This window comes from Myotis daubentonii, chromosome 5 (assembly GCF_963259705.1).
Source record: "Myotis daubentonii chromosome 5, mMyoDau2.1, whole genome shotgun sequence".
Taxonomy (NCBI): Eukaryota; Metazoa; Chordata; class Mammalia; order Chiroptera; family Vespertilionidae; genus Myotis; species Myotis daubentonii.
Genome location: NC_081844.1, coordinates 63728321 through 63746396, shown reverse-complemented (window position 1 = coordinate 63746396; position 18076 = coordinate 63728321). Strand labels below are relative to the sequence as shown.

The 18076-nt window shown below is 37.4% G+C and overlaps 1 protein-coding gene across 5 annotated transcripts in view; it reads right to left on the bottom strand.

The window, feature by feature from the left end:
* The window catches only part of SLC7A11 (solute carrier family 7 member 11), a 239333-nt gene that overhangs the window by 196613 nt on the left and 24644 nt on the right, over positions 1 to 18076 (bottom strand). For all 5 annotated transcript variants that reach the window (XM_059698019.1, XM_059698018.1, XM_059698020.1 and 2 more), the window contains exon 6: positions 11423 to 11467. In XM_059698019.1, the coding sequence (XP_059554002.1) occupies positions 11423 to 11467 (45 nt within the window). The remainder of the gene's footprint in view (positions 1 to 11422; positions 11468 to 18076) is intronic.

Sequence of the window (18076 nt, the reverse complement as noted above, 5' to 3'; positions counted from 1 at the left end):
GAAGAAGGGAAATGTGTAGAGAACTATTTGTATACACAGGTCATATAAAATTCAAACAATTTAGAGACATTATCCTATCCTATCCCTGAGAGAATGAGCATGATGGTAGAATGTCAAGGAAGGAGAAGTGGCATCATGAAAGGTTAACAGGAAAGACACTTTGGAGAAACTGAGACATAAGATGCCTATAAAAAGCATTGTATGGTGAGCAATCAACCAGGATCAAGAAATGACTGCTGATAAAATCATGCATTATAATTTTCAGTCTTTTTCTCATTATGCATTATATATTATAAGCTTTAGTTTTTCATTTATTATAAAATATTAGTGTTATGCCATAGACTTCATTTCCTAAACTATTTTCCATATAATATTGTACATCCTACTGTATAAAACAGTGGCCTTGGCATTTGGCCACCAAATGCTCAACTAATATGCATAGTATTGAATATTGTTAAGTTTTTGTAATAGATAGCTTTTCCTATCTGTTCCACATCTAAAAGAAAGGGAATATGAGAAAAGGGGAAAATGAGAATATGGCACAGTAGTAAAGAGTTACCTGGGAAAACCATCTGATTTTTGAAAGCTATGAGCTTGTCTCCATAGAAAAAAATCAATGAAATACTATATGTTTTTTAAAAACAATTTCCAAATGTCAGAGATTAGAAATGCCTCACTCTGAGACTGAGATAATTTCTGCTTCCCTTCCCATGGTAAGATGTTTCAAACAAGGTATCCCTTACTTCATCATAATGGATTTCAAACCCAAAACACAGGCAGTGCAGAAGGAAAGAAATAGCTTGCCCACATTCCCAAATCCTGATTTGATAATCCCTATTAGATTACAAATGAGCTAAAGACACAATATTTGATAATAATAAAAACTAAATGGTCTACCATTAAATAAGTGTCTACTATAAGCAAGGTATTGTCAGACACATCAATCAGTATGTTATTTCTAATTCTCACAAAAATGCTGCAAAATAAGCATTAGAATGCATATTAGAATCCACTTTACCATTGGGTAAGGAGAAAATATAAAACTCTCTCTCTTTCTCTCTCTCTCCTCTTCTCCCTCTCTGTCTCCTTCCTTAGGTAGACAGCATAAAAAAAAAATAATGTAATCCTAACTGGATTATTGGAAATGTCTAATGCTTAAAGTAGAGCTATCAGCTCTGGTTATTGTGGCTTAGTTGGCTGGAGTTTCATCTGTGCACCAAAGGGTCATGGTCTTATTCCCAGTCAGGGCACATATCCAGGTTGTGGGTTCGATCCTGGTTGGAGGGTGTACAGGAGACAACAGACAGATGTTTCTCTCTCACATTGGTCTCTCTCTCTTCCTCTCTAAAATATAAAATCAATTAAAAAATAGACCTATCAGAGAAGATACCTCTTTGCATAGGCAATTACCTCAATATGTATGTAGACTCTTATTAAAAATAAACACACAGTAAAAGCCTAGTATGAACATCCTGTAGCACAGAGGTTTGTATGCCATTTTATATCTTCTGTAGGTATATCCTATATAATAAAAGCCTAATATGCTAAGTGTCTGGTGGACCAGTTGGCCATTCAACCAATCAAAGCGTAATATGCTAATGATATGCTAAGGCGGCTCAACTGCTTGCTATGATGTGCACTGACCATCAGGGGGCAGACAGTTGACCAGTTGGCCAGTCGCTATGATGTGCACTGAGCACCAGGGGTTAGCTTGCTGCTTGGGTCTGGCTGATCGGGACTGAGACGAGCTAGACATGCCCTGGAGCCCTCACATGGTCCCTTCCTGGCTGGCCAACCTCCCACGTCCCTCCCTGGCCCCGATCGTGCACTGGTGGGGTCCTTTGGCCTGGCCTGCGCACTCTTGTAATCTGGGACCCCTCGGGGGATGTCAGAGAGCCGTTTTTGGCCCAATCCTGCAGGCCAGGCTGAGGACCCCACTGGTGCACTAATTCGTGCACCAGGCCTCTAGTATGATAATAACAGTGAGAAGAATGCAGGATTTATTACCATACATTGCTGACTACCCTAACAAGTCTATTAACATCTATATTCTTCCTGGTGCACTCCACCTATCACGGACCCTGTACTTAAGGTGACCCACTGAATCAGATGCCAGAGTTTGGTCTAACCCTAGATTTCAGACCTAATAATCAAGTTCCCTTGCCACTGGGGTGCCAATCCAGCTTCATTGCCCACATGCATCCTTTCAAACTTACCATTTCTGAAATAACTCAAAAAATTTTAGTCCTATATAATCTTCCATTCATCATAAGATCTAGAAATTGGCCACAGAATCCCATTTGTGTGTCAGTATTTTTGACACTTTTAACTCCTGAGACAGATCTCCTGCCTATGTTTCTATCCCTTGGCCATGCTCCCAAAATAATATTTTCTACTTGTCAAACCAGGTACTTGTGTGTCATCTACAAGAATTATAACACATATTCAGTTAGTTGAAAGGAAACTCCGAATTTGCTACTCTACCATGCCTTTTCTATCGCTGAGAAATCGGAGGCTCGGAGAGGATAAAAGATGTAGCTAAGGTCACAAAATTAAATATTTCCAGAACCAGAACTAGAACCTTAGTCACTTGACTCCAAGTTCAGAGCCCCTTTCCTAACACCAATGTGGATCTCTTTTCACAACACCAGCGTGAGTGAACCTCACTGTGCCTGGTATGCCAGTTGCCTCCCAGGCCGGCTCTTGTCCTGTACTGGTTTTGCTATTTCCCTCTTCTAATCCTACCTTTCCCCTAGAATACAAAATGTTTAAAAGTCAGATCTTTAACAGATCTTATTTAAAATATTTCCAAACTCTGATTTAGGATTTCCATTTGACCTTAAAATCTGGGGGTTTCCTTTATCTTACTAGTACCAGACACTCCTGTGTAGTACATGCTTCCTCACTAGCCTAACAATAGAGCCATAATAGTATAGAATTGGAAGCAAACTCAGACAATGGTCTGCCTCTTTTATTCAACCTGCATATCTAAAGAATTACAGCTAAATGATAATCCCTTTTATCTCTTTTGAGAATTCCAATGCCAAACCAAATTCCCTTTCTTTGACACTTTTGAACATACATTTTACCCTAAAATAAACTCTCTTGTCATTTATTTTAATCTCATTAGCTCTTCCATTAGCATGCAGAATACTAATAAATGATAGCATTCTCTTCATAAAAAAAAACAAGACAATTTGATGCTTTGGAAGAGAATATGTGAACACTGTGTTGACTCATCCTTTCTCTTTAAGCAGTTCTGTAGCCCATATCTTTGGGCTGGGACAGTATGATGCTATTTACCAGAATTCTCTGCCACATGATATGTCACCTTGTTTGACTCTAGCAATGGTTCAACTCTAGAAGGCAATTAGCTTTACAATGACATTTGTTTTTATTAAAAACAAACATATAAAAAAAAGATTGAAATGCAACTTTTCAGATTATAATTCCCTTTAAATTGTATATATGTAACAGCAAAAAATCTACTGAACCTGCAACCACATTCATCTTCCCCAAGCACTGCTTCACATACACTAAAACCTCCAGTGTAGCCCCCCACACCCTGTCCCATTGGCCAATGGATCAGGTCCAAAACTCTTGTAATGGAGGCTAAGGTTCACCACATCCCAGCTTCCACACATTACTACCATTTTGTCTTCTACTCTTCACAATCCTTTGCTTTAGGGAGAGCAGTTTACACATTATTGCCTGGAACCACTAAACAGTTCATGGCTTGAGGTACACCCTTCCCTGTCTCAGATGCCTTCACTTCTCTATTTGACCTTTCTGAGTTCTACTTTTCTTCCAACTTCCTCTTCCATAGTCAAGTTACTTCCTTAATCAGTCATTACACCACCTGGCACACCCATGGTTCACTTTGCTTTGCTTCCCAAAGAGACAAACTGGCAGGTTGGAAAGAGTATGAGCTTTGGAGCCAGACAAATAGTCCATGCCTTGTATCAAATGTGGATTATAATCCTAGTCTTCTCATGGACTACCGACGTGGCCACGAGAGGTGACCTCACTTTTATGAGCTTCAACTTTCTCAACTGAAGAATGGAAATAATACATCATATTATTAAAAGTGCTACCCTGTAATCCAACTAGTATTCAGACTGAAAAATACCATTGATAGTTTTAATAAAAGTTATACATTTTTAAATTAAGCAAAAATTCATAAAAACTATTTGGGGGTAAATTAACACTGGTGTTCTTCAGTTTTATATCAATTCAATAGCTTCTTTTCTACAAATAAAAATAACAATTTAAATACATGATACCAACCACTCAGATCAAGACCTTGTTTGTCAGATTTCATAAAGAGTTTCTTGGTAAGACAGTGAACCTAAAAATAGGTGACTGTAGCGAAAGTACAAGTAATCCATCCATTATATCTGCACCATCAGTCAACAGTGTGAGGATGACAGTTTGGGTGTGGGCATAGAAATATTTGGTTCAGAAGGAAAAAAAAATCTGCCAAGAAATTCATTCTGATTATGATGCGTGAGGGTACTCCCACCTGAAGGAGGTTAGAGACTATTAAATAAAAAGCAGTTCTCATCATCTTCTGAACCTTTTAACTACTAATAATCGGTACTTTGCTGATGATGCAGAACAACTTTTCAAGCTGATTAATAGGTCATGTGTGTAGAAGAGGCACCCACGTTCATAAAACAATTATGCTAATCCTCTAATTTTTTTTCAAAGATTATGAAATATTCTAATCTTTGATGAATATAGGTTTTGGTTGCAGATGGTGTTTGAATATTGCCTGTCGAGCTCATTAACATTGTGAATTTCACATATTTTATCCACACAATCCCATGAGAACTGTAATAGGAAGATTATTACCCTCTATTTAAAAGTGGTAAACACAGATTCAGAAGCAATTTAGAGGTCTATCCAAGGTCAAACAGCTAGTTAAAAGAGGGCAGGATTCGAATTTTGGTTTCCTAAACCAGTGCTGTTTTCAAAGACTCAGAAAGTGAATATTTTTACAGTTCATAAAAGTGAAGGAAATCCTTCTTTATTGGAAAGTCTCAACTTCACTTGGCTAACTTTAGATGTTTACATTGTAACACATTCTAGCTGCACCTATACAAATTCAAAAGTTGCTCAGTTTCCTGAGTAGATTGATACGCAGAGTCAATGTTTGAATATGACTAGAACAAAACTATCAAAATTATTTCAGTGCACCGCAAGTGTCAGTATAATGGCCTGGATGCATCTTGTCTCTGCCTATAATAAATAACATGGGATATTATCCTATTTTTGGGAGAATCTTAAAACAACACTGAATCTTAATGAATGCCACCCAGCAGGCCACAGACTAGAGATTAGTGATCTAAGAAGTTTTCCCCCCAAATATAATTCTGAATGTAAAATTTATTGATGAGCCACCTATTGGGTATAGTCATCAACTTTTAAATCCAGGCATAGAGAAGGATAGCTGATTTACATAAATGAGAATATGAATTAAGGGAGTTACTAAAGTGTAAACTCAAAAGCAGAGGCTATACTAATGGCTGACTTATTGCTTCTGATTGTAGAAAGTATTTCCTTTTAGATAAGAAGATTCCAACTCTGTTATCTCCAGTGTGTGTCACTTAATTTCTTATTGTGTTGTGCCTATTACAGTCACGACATTTGGCCTAACTTACCTATGCCACCAAAGGCACAATTTATCAAAGCTTGAAATGGTCATAAGAATTAGCATGTTGCTAATCACATGCAAGTGAACATATTGGTAGCTCAGTTCAAGGAAGTTACAGTAAGATTCTCATTTTATTGTATATGGATTATATCTGTTTAAAGATAGTATTGAGGAGATTCATGCATGTGGTGAAAGGCTAGATTAGATAGTATCCATGGTCCCCTCTAATTCTGAAAATTTTTGAATATCTTATGGATAACTAAAGAAAACAAAAACAGAGGATAAAATTAAATCAGTCACTATTATTGCCCCTAAAGAATGAGTTTATGAGTCTACGCTGAAAATATAAATTTCAATAATATTAAAATTCAAACTTAGAAACAACTAATATGAAAAGATGTAGAATAGTTCAAAGCATTGTCCTTCAAATTTTTGTCTCAAAATGGGGTTAGAATCCTTAAAATAAAATAAAAAAATTAAAAAATCTAAATGACTTCCACAAAGCACTTGAAGGATTAATATCTGTCTTCTTTGTTTATTGCCTGATAAAATATTATAATATAATCCTATAATTTTGTACCACATATTTGGCACATTAACCTATAAGAACAAACTTTTTCAACCAAATGTATTTTTTATACGTATATGAAGCTGAGAAATGCAAGCATTTTGAACTCAGGGCACATCAACACATGTCCCATTAGTGAGAAATATTTGAACTGAGCAAAGGCAAGGATGAGTAACTTGATGACCTTGATCTCTAAATATAGAATCATCTGTTTTCTGTAACTTCTGGCCAAATCCTGACCTTTTGCCTGCCTCCGTGGCTCAACCAGTATAATTATACTCCTGCTGTGAAACATACTCAAAAGTTGATTTGCAAAACTTTTTCTGTTTCCAGAAAAAAAAATGCACCGAATAGAATGAATTTAATTTAGGTATCAATGATTTCAACAATTGAAGAAATGTACTGTCAAATATTAAGATAATTCTAACAATGCTTTGTTGTCATTGATAAAGAGATGCCTCATTTTGCCAAAGAAATCTTTATAAACTTGGGTATAAATTCAATTTTAAAATTCAACTTGATTAGGAGACATCATTTTTAAGAGATTCATTCAGCAAATATGTTTACAAATTAATTCTGCTTAATAACCTAGATTTTTCTATATACATTTATTTACAATGAGGTAATTTTCTGTGACAATTAGTTTATATACCTTAAGAACATATACTATTTGAGTATTTGTGAAAGAAACTGCAAGTTTTCTGAAAATATAGATAACATTACTTTGTAATTAAAAAATGAAAAAACATAATGTTGCTATAATCTGCACACATAATTGAGACATTATATGCTATTTCCTAGCACCTGTTAAGTTAGAAAGCTACAACACAGAAACAGGGAAATTTGTCTCTCATAGAAAACTGCACTCTTAAAATGCCAAAATACAAGATCAACGACTTTAACTCAACCTTTAATGCGCCGTCATGCAACTTCACTACAGCACATTTGGGCAAGATCTTTAAATTGTTTTCTTTTGCTATGTTTTTAACCAGGCTAATAGTTTTATATTTCCTATAAGAAATAGGCCTTATAAAAAATATAGCATTATTAATAACCTAGAGGCCCGGTGCACAGATTCGTGCACTGGTGGGGTCCCTCAGCCTGGCCTGAGCCCTCTCGCAATCTGGGACCGCTTGGGGGATGTTGGACTGCCAGTTTTGGCCTGATCCCCTCAGACCAGGGACCAGGCTAAAACTGGCAGTTCGACATTCCCTTGAAGGATGTAGCAGTATGTGATGTGGCAGGTGGCCGGGGAGGAGCCTGAGCCCCAGCCAGCCCTGTGCTACTTCCGCTTATCCCGGCCCTGCTGTGCCTGCAGCCGCCGCTCGGTAGCACACTGCTGCGGAGGTGGGAGGCTCGCACCGCCACCACAGCTGTGCTTTTCAGCCCTGAGCCTGGTGTCTGGCACCCATCAGTGCACGTCATAGCGACTGGTCAAATGGTCGTTCAGTCATTTGTTCATTCGTCACTTAGGCTTTTATATATATAGACTACAGGTCCGATGCACGAAATTCATGCAAGAATAGGCCTTCCTTCCCCCAGCTGCCAGCACCGGCTTCCCTCCGGCACCCAGGACCCAGGCTTCCCTCGAAGCCCTGGCTTCATCTGGAAGGTCGTCTGGAAGGACGTCTGGTCTAATTAGCATATTACACTTTTATTATTATAGATACCTTTACACTAGCTTAATACAAATCAATAAGGATAAAAACACATATACTAAGAATGCATGCAACATCTGAACTGAATGAAAATAACATGATTGTGGACCATTTATGAATCAGTCTGATCCCATCACAATGCCTTAAATGTCTTTGGGCATTTTTCCCAATCCAAGTTTCTCTTCTTTGAAGTTATCATTGGTACAAGGTGTGATGACTTGCAGGCATCAATTAATATAAATTGGCAGCAGGCATAGTATTAATTAAACATGACACTCTGATTATTTAAACCTCCTATTAAAGTTGATTATTTAGAGCATGTTGATAGCCTGCTCTTCAAAAATGACTGATGATATCAAGCTTTACCGACTTCCTCCAAGTCTACTATTTCCAACTCCTCAGAACAGAAGGAATAAATGAAGTGAGAAGAACACTGAAACAAGGCTAATAGGCAAACCGACTAATCTCAGACTCCCAAGGTCAAAGTAAAGCAATTCATTTCTTGCCTTTCATCAACACAAGACATGATTTATCAATCTGAGAGCAGGATTACAAACATTATACATCTCAATGATATGTTCTTTGCACTGTGTAACTTTTTGAACAATGATGGATTGCAGTCACCACAAAAGTAATATCATAGGGAAAACCGATTAGATTTGCAAATAAAAACATTTTGATTTTTAAAAGCAAAGGTACTCATTAGCAATCACTACTACTACACACTTCATTGGGGGGTGGGGCAATATTATTTTAAAATTCAGATATTCGTTGGGATTCTATCACTTATGTGATCTAAACTTTGGACTTTTATGCTCTTCAAAATACTATTCTTACTTTAATATATTTATTTGTGGAGCCAGTCACCATGCTATAGATAATTATTAAATGCAATATTTTTATATTATTGCAAAATGTCAAAGATATTATTGCATTTTCACATAAAAATGGTAAATGTCTTTTAAGGATTGCTACTTCTATAGTCCAAAGCTGCTTTTAGAGAAGAAAACATTTTAAGAAATATCATTGGAACATTTTTTAACATTACAAATGTAATCATACAGCAGGAATTTTGCCTCAAATTTTAGGATTAGTGTCTTATAAGCTATTAAGAATGGGTACGATAATAAGAAAGAAGTCACAAACTAATTATTTTGATGATATTAATCTCCCAGCTTATCTCTCATTTGCTATAACACTTACAGAACTGTTCCATAAGTCATGCTCCTATTAGAAGTTAAGAAATTATTCTGTAGAGTAATGTTAGGTAATTTGAAAGATTTCCACTGATATCAAATTATATATAAAAGATTGTTAATAGTGATCACGAAACCGTATTCTCCGTTCTATATATTTTAAATCACATTTTCGCTGATCGACATTAATGACCACTTTTTCTATTCCCTCACAATTTAAGGTGAAATTTATTGCCTCGGCGGAGGAGGATACCACAAGGTGTTGTACCTGCAGCTGATGATTCATTTCACCAGCTGCCAGAGAGCTGCACATTGCCGCACACCTGGACACACGCACTGCGACTGTTTGGGAAACACATTTATCTTGGCACGTCACAAAGGAGATGAAATTATAATTATTCTCCCTTGTAACGAAAGGTATTTTGGAGCTGTGTCGACCTACAAAATAATACAAATTACACATCTGGAATAGGTCCACATAATTTTACCATCTGTTCTCTATAGTCAACCATGAATATGTCCCAAAGCATTCTTTGTGTTTAAAAAAATAAGATTTATTTTTAAAAGGCTTGGACTGGTTGTCAACATTGCAGGGAAATGTTATTTTTTTAATTTAATACACTGAATAAATTGCTCAAAACCCTGAATTTCTTTGGTTGATAAATAATGCATAGTACAAATTTAATCAGTTGTTTTCATTAAGGGGATTTTGTGGCTATCTCGGATTCTGATTTTGAGAAAATAAATGTGTTGGCTAAGTCTTATGCAAAATCTTCCATGCAAGAACTAAATATCTGAGTATCTAGTATGAAAAAAGAATGATATCAGACAGGTCTTTCTTCAACTGAAGTTTCAATAGTTACCCATTATCTTGACCTAAAAATCCAGAGATTCTTACTTAAATTCTCATGAGAAGTTCCTTAGTTTAACACATTAAAATATCATATCAAAATAAAAGTATTCTAGGAATATTTAATACAGTTTTCAGAATCATGAATTCCAGAAAATGAAAATATTTTATCCAAGGTCACCAGTGATAATAATCTTAGTCTACATCAGATTTGATAGTTACTTTAATTTATTATAAAACTCTCATAGCTGATGTTTCTCCTTTAAAATGCAAGTTTATTTTCTCTAAATATAAAGATTCAATGAATCTGTACACAAGAATAGGAGAGATCATAAAATGCACATCCGACTTTAGTACTGAAAGTTTAGAGAACAAGCTTCACTATGGTGTGAAATCATTTTTCATATTTCTACCAAAAACACTGAAGAAAGAGAATAGCTTAGGATATTGAAATATAGAAAACACTCTTACATGGGTAATATTTACCTTGCTCCTAAAATAAGGATATAATAATAGTAACAACAACCAAACAATTATCTATAATAATAAAAGCATAATATGCTAATTAGACCAGACATCCAAACAACCTTCCAAATATCATTCCGATGTCCTTCTGGAAGAAGCCACAGCAGCAGGGGCCGAGGCAGAGGCGAGTAGGGGCAATCAGGCAGGCAGGCAAGTGGTTAGGGGCGATGAGGCAGGCAGGCGAGTGGTTAGGGGTGATCAGGCAGGCAGGCGAGTGGTTAGGGGTGATCAAGCAGGCAGGCAGAATGGTTAGGGGTGATCAGGCAGGCAGGCAGGTGTGCAGTTAGGAGCCAGTGGTCCCGGATTGTGAGAAGGATGTCCAACTGCTGGTTTAGCGGGATCAGGCCTAAACCGGCAGTCGGACATCCCCCAAGGGGTCCCAAATTGTGAGAGGGTGCAGACCAGGCTGAGGGACACCCCACCCCCTGTGCACTAATTTCATGCACCAGGCCTCTAGTGTAGAGAATAAAAACCAATAGTCACTAATCTAAGTACTTTATACACATTAACTCATTTTGACAACCCAATGAGGCAGATGCTATTAGTATTTTCATTTTTTTTGAGATGAACTTTCTTTGCAATAAAAAAACACTGAATTAATACATCATTGTCCCTCAGTATTTGTATATATATGGAAACATTGATATTATCAATGTGCAAAGTTAAGGCCCTGTTAAATCCATGTTAAGTGTATGTATAGATGTATAAAATAAGTTACCAAAAATATAACTTTATTATTTTATGCTTTCAGGTTCTATAATTTAATGCTAAATGTAGAAGATACAATAAAGTTATTGGCATCTAATTTATGATAAAATCAAATAAATTTTATCTGCCTAAGAGAATGATGATTATGATAAGTATAAAGTTGATTAGCCCACACTAAATTTCTTCTTTAGGTCTACTTTTCAACTATATAGCCTTACATTTATTCCTCATAAGTATTTCAGAGTAAATATGGATACTTACTTTTCAGGATTTTCTACTTCTTCAGTTACAAAGTTGAGATAAAACCTAAAAAGATATAAATAAATTATAAGCAATTAATATATTTTATGATCATAATTCAAAGTTTCAAAATTTATTCATTTATTGAATTTATTGGGATGGCATTGGTTAATAAGATCATATAGGTTTCAGGTATACAATTCTATGACATGCCACCTGTATATTGTATAACTGTTTAAAATCAACCTGAGAATTATGAAAACTTTATAAGCAAACACTTACAGTAAGATGAAAACATTCCACAACCAAAAGCTCCTGCAAATCAGTTCCCTATTAAACTGCATTGATGGAGTTCTTTTTTATTTAACATTTTTATAGAGGTATAACATACTAACAGTAAAGTGCACACATCTTAATGTGTAATGATGAATTTTTACACACCTGTGTAACCAACAACAAGATCAAGAGATAAAACATGTCTGGCCTCCCAGAAAGTTTCCTCATAGCCCTTTCCAGTAATACCATCTCCCCCACTCTCCTGCAAAGGCAACCACTGTTCTGACTTTTACCACCATAGATTAGATTTGCTTATTTCATCACAACAGACTGATATTTGCTTGTATAACAATTTTACAATATTTATTCTTTTGTGTCTGGCTTTTTTTGCTGGCCTTTGTGTTTGTGAGTCTCATCCATATTGTGTGTAGCAGTGATTCAGTATTTTCCATTGTTGCTATTCATGGATTGAATGGAGCACTATACAGTCTATTGTTGATGCACATTTGAATTACTTCTAATTCATAGCTATTTTGAATATAGACACCATTGATATGCTTGTACATGTCTATGCATTCATTTCACTTGGTTATATGCTCAGAATCAGATTGCTGGATCATAGGGTGGATATGTTTACTGCCAACTATTTTCTACCATTTCTAAAATCTGCTCCAGTAACAGATGAGATTACCATATGTCAGTCACCGGGGACATGAAAGTGGAAAATACTTAGTCTCTGTCCTCAAGGAGCTGATGGTTTATAGATTGGTCCATAAAATAGTGTGATACAGCATAGGAGGCAATGCTGGGGGCACACACAGGGCGCCATGGGAGCCGGGGCAGGTCTAACCCAGATGGGCAGGGCAGGGAAGATATTTTTAGAAGAGGCATCGCCTCAGTTGAGTCCTCAAAACTGCTTAAGATTTACCCTGGTGAAGTGGTGTAAGGACATCCCAGACTGAGTGGAGCACATGTGCACAGGGCATGAGTAATGTATGATTGAGTATTCTACAGCACTGATTGTGGCACAGAATTTAAGTACACATAGCCTTTGGCTTCTGAGAATCCAGACTTTAGTAGTGGAGTCAAGTCTATCAAAACTAGTAGGGTAATAGAAGTATGACAAGAGCATTGCTCAGTTTTAGGGAACTGGCTTTCTAGATATAAACAGAGGATAAGTAGGAACTGAAATGGGACAAAAGATAATAAATTCTCAATTCACACTTCTCCCTTTCGATTCACTCTTTTCCAGTATGCACCCCACCAAATAACCTCAAGTCACTAGGTGCTGAAACTGCTATTTTTCTTTTTTGTATATTTAGGCCGTTAAGTTTAGGCACATTGTTAGGCATTATACAAAGTTGATAACTAAAGAGCAAAACTTGTTTTTGAAATCCTTACCCAAGGACATGCTTAGAGAGAGGAAGGGAGAAAGAGAGAAATTGATTGGCTGCCTTAGTACATGCCCCAATCAGAGGTCAAACCCACAACCTGGTTATAAGCCCTGACTGGGAATTGAACCTACAACCTTTAGGTGCATAGAACAACACTCAATGAACTAAACCACACTGGCCAGGCAAGAGCAGAACTTTTAGAATATTTCTCAAGGCCTGAACACTTTTCTGGGTCTATTACATGACAGGAAGCATTCTGGGCAAACATATTACTTTTTCAAGTTCTATAGAGTTGCAAATATTGCCCTAAAATTATGGCCCAAAAAAATTTAGGGGTTCCTTTTCTTTACCTTGCGACCCTACTTGTCCCATTCAGGAATGTCCACCACCTTGCACACATGACTTCTTTTTCCAACCAAAAGGACTGCTGGAGACCCTTTAAAGCCCTGTAGTTCCCTCCCAGGGTTCCAAAATATATAAGATTGAGGCAGACTCCATCCTCAAATACACATACATAGATAACTAGATCATGAAGATGGGAAAACTAAGGGTTCATAATGGGGAAAGCTGAACATATAAAGAAAAAGACCTGTCTACCTCTTCATTTCATAGGTTAGGAAATTTCCACAAAATAATTAAGTGATATTTTCAATGTACCCTTCTGTTCTCTTAGTATTCCTTAGGAGGAAAAATATCAATTATTTAGGTGCACAAAAGCCTGGGTCCATAGGTACAAATTTTTCATAACCTAAAACCAAATGGCTGGCATATTAGCCCATCAGCCTTTAATATACTTAAACTTTCTCGTGACTTACAACGAAGATGAGAAAGCCTATCACATTCCATCTTTATAAAACACTTATCTAAATTAATAAGTAGGCAGTTAATGATCATGGTTGTTCAAAACAAGACAACAGGCCCCCAATGGAGTCACTTATGCTAAGCCACATGTCACCAAACTGAGACTTAATTACAGTTCCAGCTCTCCCAGAAATGGACTCTGAAACCAGTCAATCAGGAATCATCTGACCAGAACTAGTTGGGCCATCTGCCTATAGACAGGTAAGTAACCTTGCAGTAACCAACCTGCTTTTTTGTGTAGTGTAGTCTAACTTTCTTGTTCCCACTTCCTTCTGCCTATAAAAGTCTTGGAGCTCCTTTCTATCTGCTAGATGGGAAGCTGCCCAATTGGAATCAATTTTTGCTCAAATAAACTCTTGGAATTATTAATTTTATAAATTTATCTTTCAACAAGGTTAAGATATCTAATATTTTAAAGATATGTTTTAAGTGGAAATAGCTGAGAAAACGGTAGTGATAATGTTGATCTAAAAAGTTAGCAGCCTACCTGGCTGGCATAGCTCAGTGGTCAAACTATGAACCAGGAGGTCACAGGTTCAATTCCCAGTCAGGGCACATGCCTAGGTTGTGGCTGGTTCCCCAGTAGGGGGCGTGCAGGAGGCAGCCAATCAATGATTCTCTTTCATCATTGATGTTTCTCTCTCCCCCTCTCTGAAATCAATAAAAATATATTAAAAAATAATAAAAATAAATAAATAAAAAGTTAGCAGTCAGCCAGGCCAGTGTGTCTCAGTGGTTGAGAGCCGACCAATGAACCAAGAGGTCCCCAGTTTGATTCCTGGTCAGGGCACATGCATGGGATGCCGGAGGACGTTGGCTGTGAGGAGTGCAGAACCTTTTTAGAATGATAAAAACTCCTTCACAGAAACATGATTAGGGGGAAAGAAATCATTAACCCAGCCAGGTCACAGAGTTGGGTCAGAACAACTTTAATATTAGGGGTCATGCAGGAGACAGCTGATGGATGTTTCTCTCTCATCAACGTTTCCATCTCTCTATCCCTCTCCCTTCCTCTCTCTCTAAAAAAATTAATAAAAACTTTTTTTTAAGTTAGCAGCCAAAGATATCTTTTAATGACTAAAGTGTACATTCTAAAAATAGAGGTTGTAGTTATACCAGGAAGGCAAGCAGCAATCAATACTTACATCTGGAATATGCACTCTTAGGGATTTGATGTGTTTGTTAAAAGCCCAAGGCAATGGGAAGTACAGGAAGAAAATGTAAACAAAACAAAACAAAAAGCACACAAATGAAGAAATATTTCCAAGGTTCTCATATCAAAAATAACCAGTTCCGTCTTAACACTTGTTTTAGAAATGTCTTTTTCCAACAATGTTAAAGCAAGAAAGGAAATATTTATGAAAAAGAACACAATTTCAAATATTTGTCATAGCTCCAGAGAATAGAGACAAGGAAAGGGCTTGGGGCAGGGTAGGGGTGGGGAGAAGAAAGCTTCTTATTTTGGTCCAAACATTCCTATCCTGCGGGAAATACACCTTTATGTTCTCCTCGCCTCTAGCAATGAGTCCAAGAGCATCCTCTTTGCCTTACATCTCCTCAAGGCCTCCAGAGAATGTTCACAAGATCTATTGTCTCAGCTTTTCCACGATTGTGTATAAAAGGCACCGCAATGCTGACAATGCATTCCAGTACCCAACCATGTGAATTCTTTTAAAAAGAAGCTTATTCTTTAGATGGGATTTGACACAATGGTACAAAATAATCCCCACAGGTGCTTTAGAAAGACCAAATCCACTGAGGATAGGATTTAAAAGGAAGAAAAAAAAGACACCGAAAACCCATTTTCTATCATGCAGTTTAAAAAAAAAAAAAAATCCCACCAACCAATATTTAGCTTTGGATCAGGTATGAGGCTGAAATTGGTTGAACTCCCCTGGGCCATAAGGGAAACAGGCAGGCATATTTCTCTGAATACAGACATTGGCAAGAATATTAAAGTTGTTCTGACCCAACTCTGTGACCTGGCTGGGTTAATGATTTCTTTCCCCCTAATAATGTTTCTGTGAAGGAGTTTTTATCATTCTAAAAAGGTTCTGCACTCCTCACAGCCAACGTCCTCCGGCATCCCAGCCAAGGCCTGGCAGTGTCTTTTTCCTATTCAACACGGAGCCGGACCTCCAGGACAACCAGGCTCCTGCTGCTTTCACTTACACCCCAGGTGGGTAAGTTCTGATGACAATTGCAGCTCCTGTCTTACTTTTGTGCAATGTCCCCCATACTTTTTATTTTTTTCCATCAACATTGTCACAGCAGTAGAGGGAGTGGAGGCTCATTTAGAGCCCCATTTATAATTCCACAACCCGGTCTTGTAAATATCTCATGAAAGTCAGAGACAGGTCAGAGAGAAAGGATCACATCTGAAAAATTAATAAACACCCCTCTCCCTGGGAACTCTTTTAGTCTCCCTCTTGTTCCATTTATATCCAGATATTAACTTTTCTGAGGGAACTTCAGGCCAACAGACTATTTCTTCTAAACACAGCTTCATTTTTTTCCTAAGGCTGATGGCCATAGATTACAACCAGACTATTTTTGCCTATCCACAAAGCAGCTTTCAGGTAGCATAACCACCTGTGATCGAAATATAGTTACTTATCTGTCCCCTACCTAAGCCACTTGTATCAGATGACATTTCACTTAAAATCCTGGCCTTAATTTCCAGGACGATGATTGAATCCTCAAGAATATAAGAAAAGCAACAGTTTCCTATTCTTTAAAACAGGGAGTAGACATGAGGATTATATGGGTAAAGGTTCATGTAAACCCCATTTACCCTATAAACAGTATTGAGATAAATGTTTAGGCCCAACACGGAGCTGCTGGATCCCCCAAAACCAAGCCAACTCTGGGCTCTATACTTATTTCCTTGCTCTTTATTCATTTTCTGTGTTTCTCTTCTTTGTTCCTTACTCTTTACCCAATAAAGGCTTCCTGTCTGCCACTCCACTGTGCAGTTCTGTGGACCCTTGAGAGTGGAGACTGCCCACTTTATGAAGTACTAAATCATGATTGTTTGTATCACCTACATTGTCTTTTTAAATCATTTTAACAAGAGTAACATTTTGGGTTCAATGTCAATAAAATTAAATATAGCCTGGCCAGCGTAGTTCAGTGGTTGAGCATCGACCTATGAATCAGAAGGTCACTCACGGTTCGATTCCAGGTCAGGACACATGTAAGGGTTGTGGGCTCGATCCCAGTGTGGGACATACAGGAGGTAACCAATCAATGATTCTCTCTCATCGTTAATGTTTCTATCGCTCCCTCCCTCACCCTTCCTCTCTGAAATCAATAAAAATATTAAAAAAAATAAAAAACAAAATTAAAGTAACAAGATAATTCAACATGAAAAGAGTCTTTGTTCATAAAGAAATCTATCAGCCCTCAAAAGCCTACAGAAGTAGAGATGTGCTCCAGATGAAGAAGGTGACCTGAATATTCAGTGCTGTTAGCGGCGGGGAGAGAGCTAGGTAGAAGAACATTTCAATATTCCGTGGGAACAGATGCATCGTACCCACAAGAAACTTCATTCAATAGAATTAATCAAGTCTCCCTTGTGACTATCTCCACATTCCACACTCTTGATTGAATACTCCCAGGCTCCAGGCACTTGGCTCTAGCTGAAAGCTTTTGCCACCGCCCCACTTCACGCTGGTGTCTCCTAGTGACCTTCCCAGTAGCTTGGCTGGTGCCCCAGGGCTGCAGAGCTCTGATCCAGGCTGAATAGCCACAGAAGAGCTGATTCCAACGCTAACCCTGTGATCACAACTCCGTTCTTTTCTCTGCCCAGCCCCGCATTGTGCTTTAGACAAAAATGAAAAAGACTTCAAAACACTGAGGGATTCAAGACCAACGCTCACACACAATGGATATAAAAATATCCCAGTAATATACAAATATGTTATGCTAGATTCCTTAGAGCTACAATCTTTTAACAACCTTCAAACATATTTCGCTGCAAAAGCCATGTTAAAATTTTAAGTTAAGTTCCCGTTCTCTCCTAATGCTCCTCTACTGCTATATTTTCATAACTCAATGAGATTAACAGGGTAAACACTCGATTTACTTTGAAATATATTTGTATATGCCATGCATTAGCTGGAAGGTAAGATGTTAAAAACTA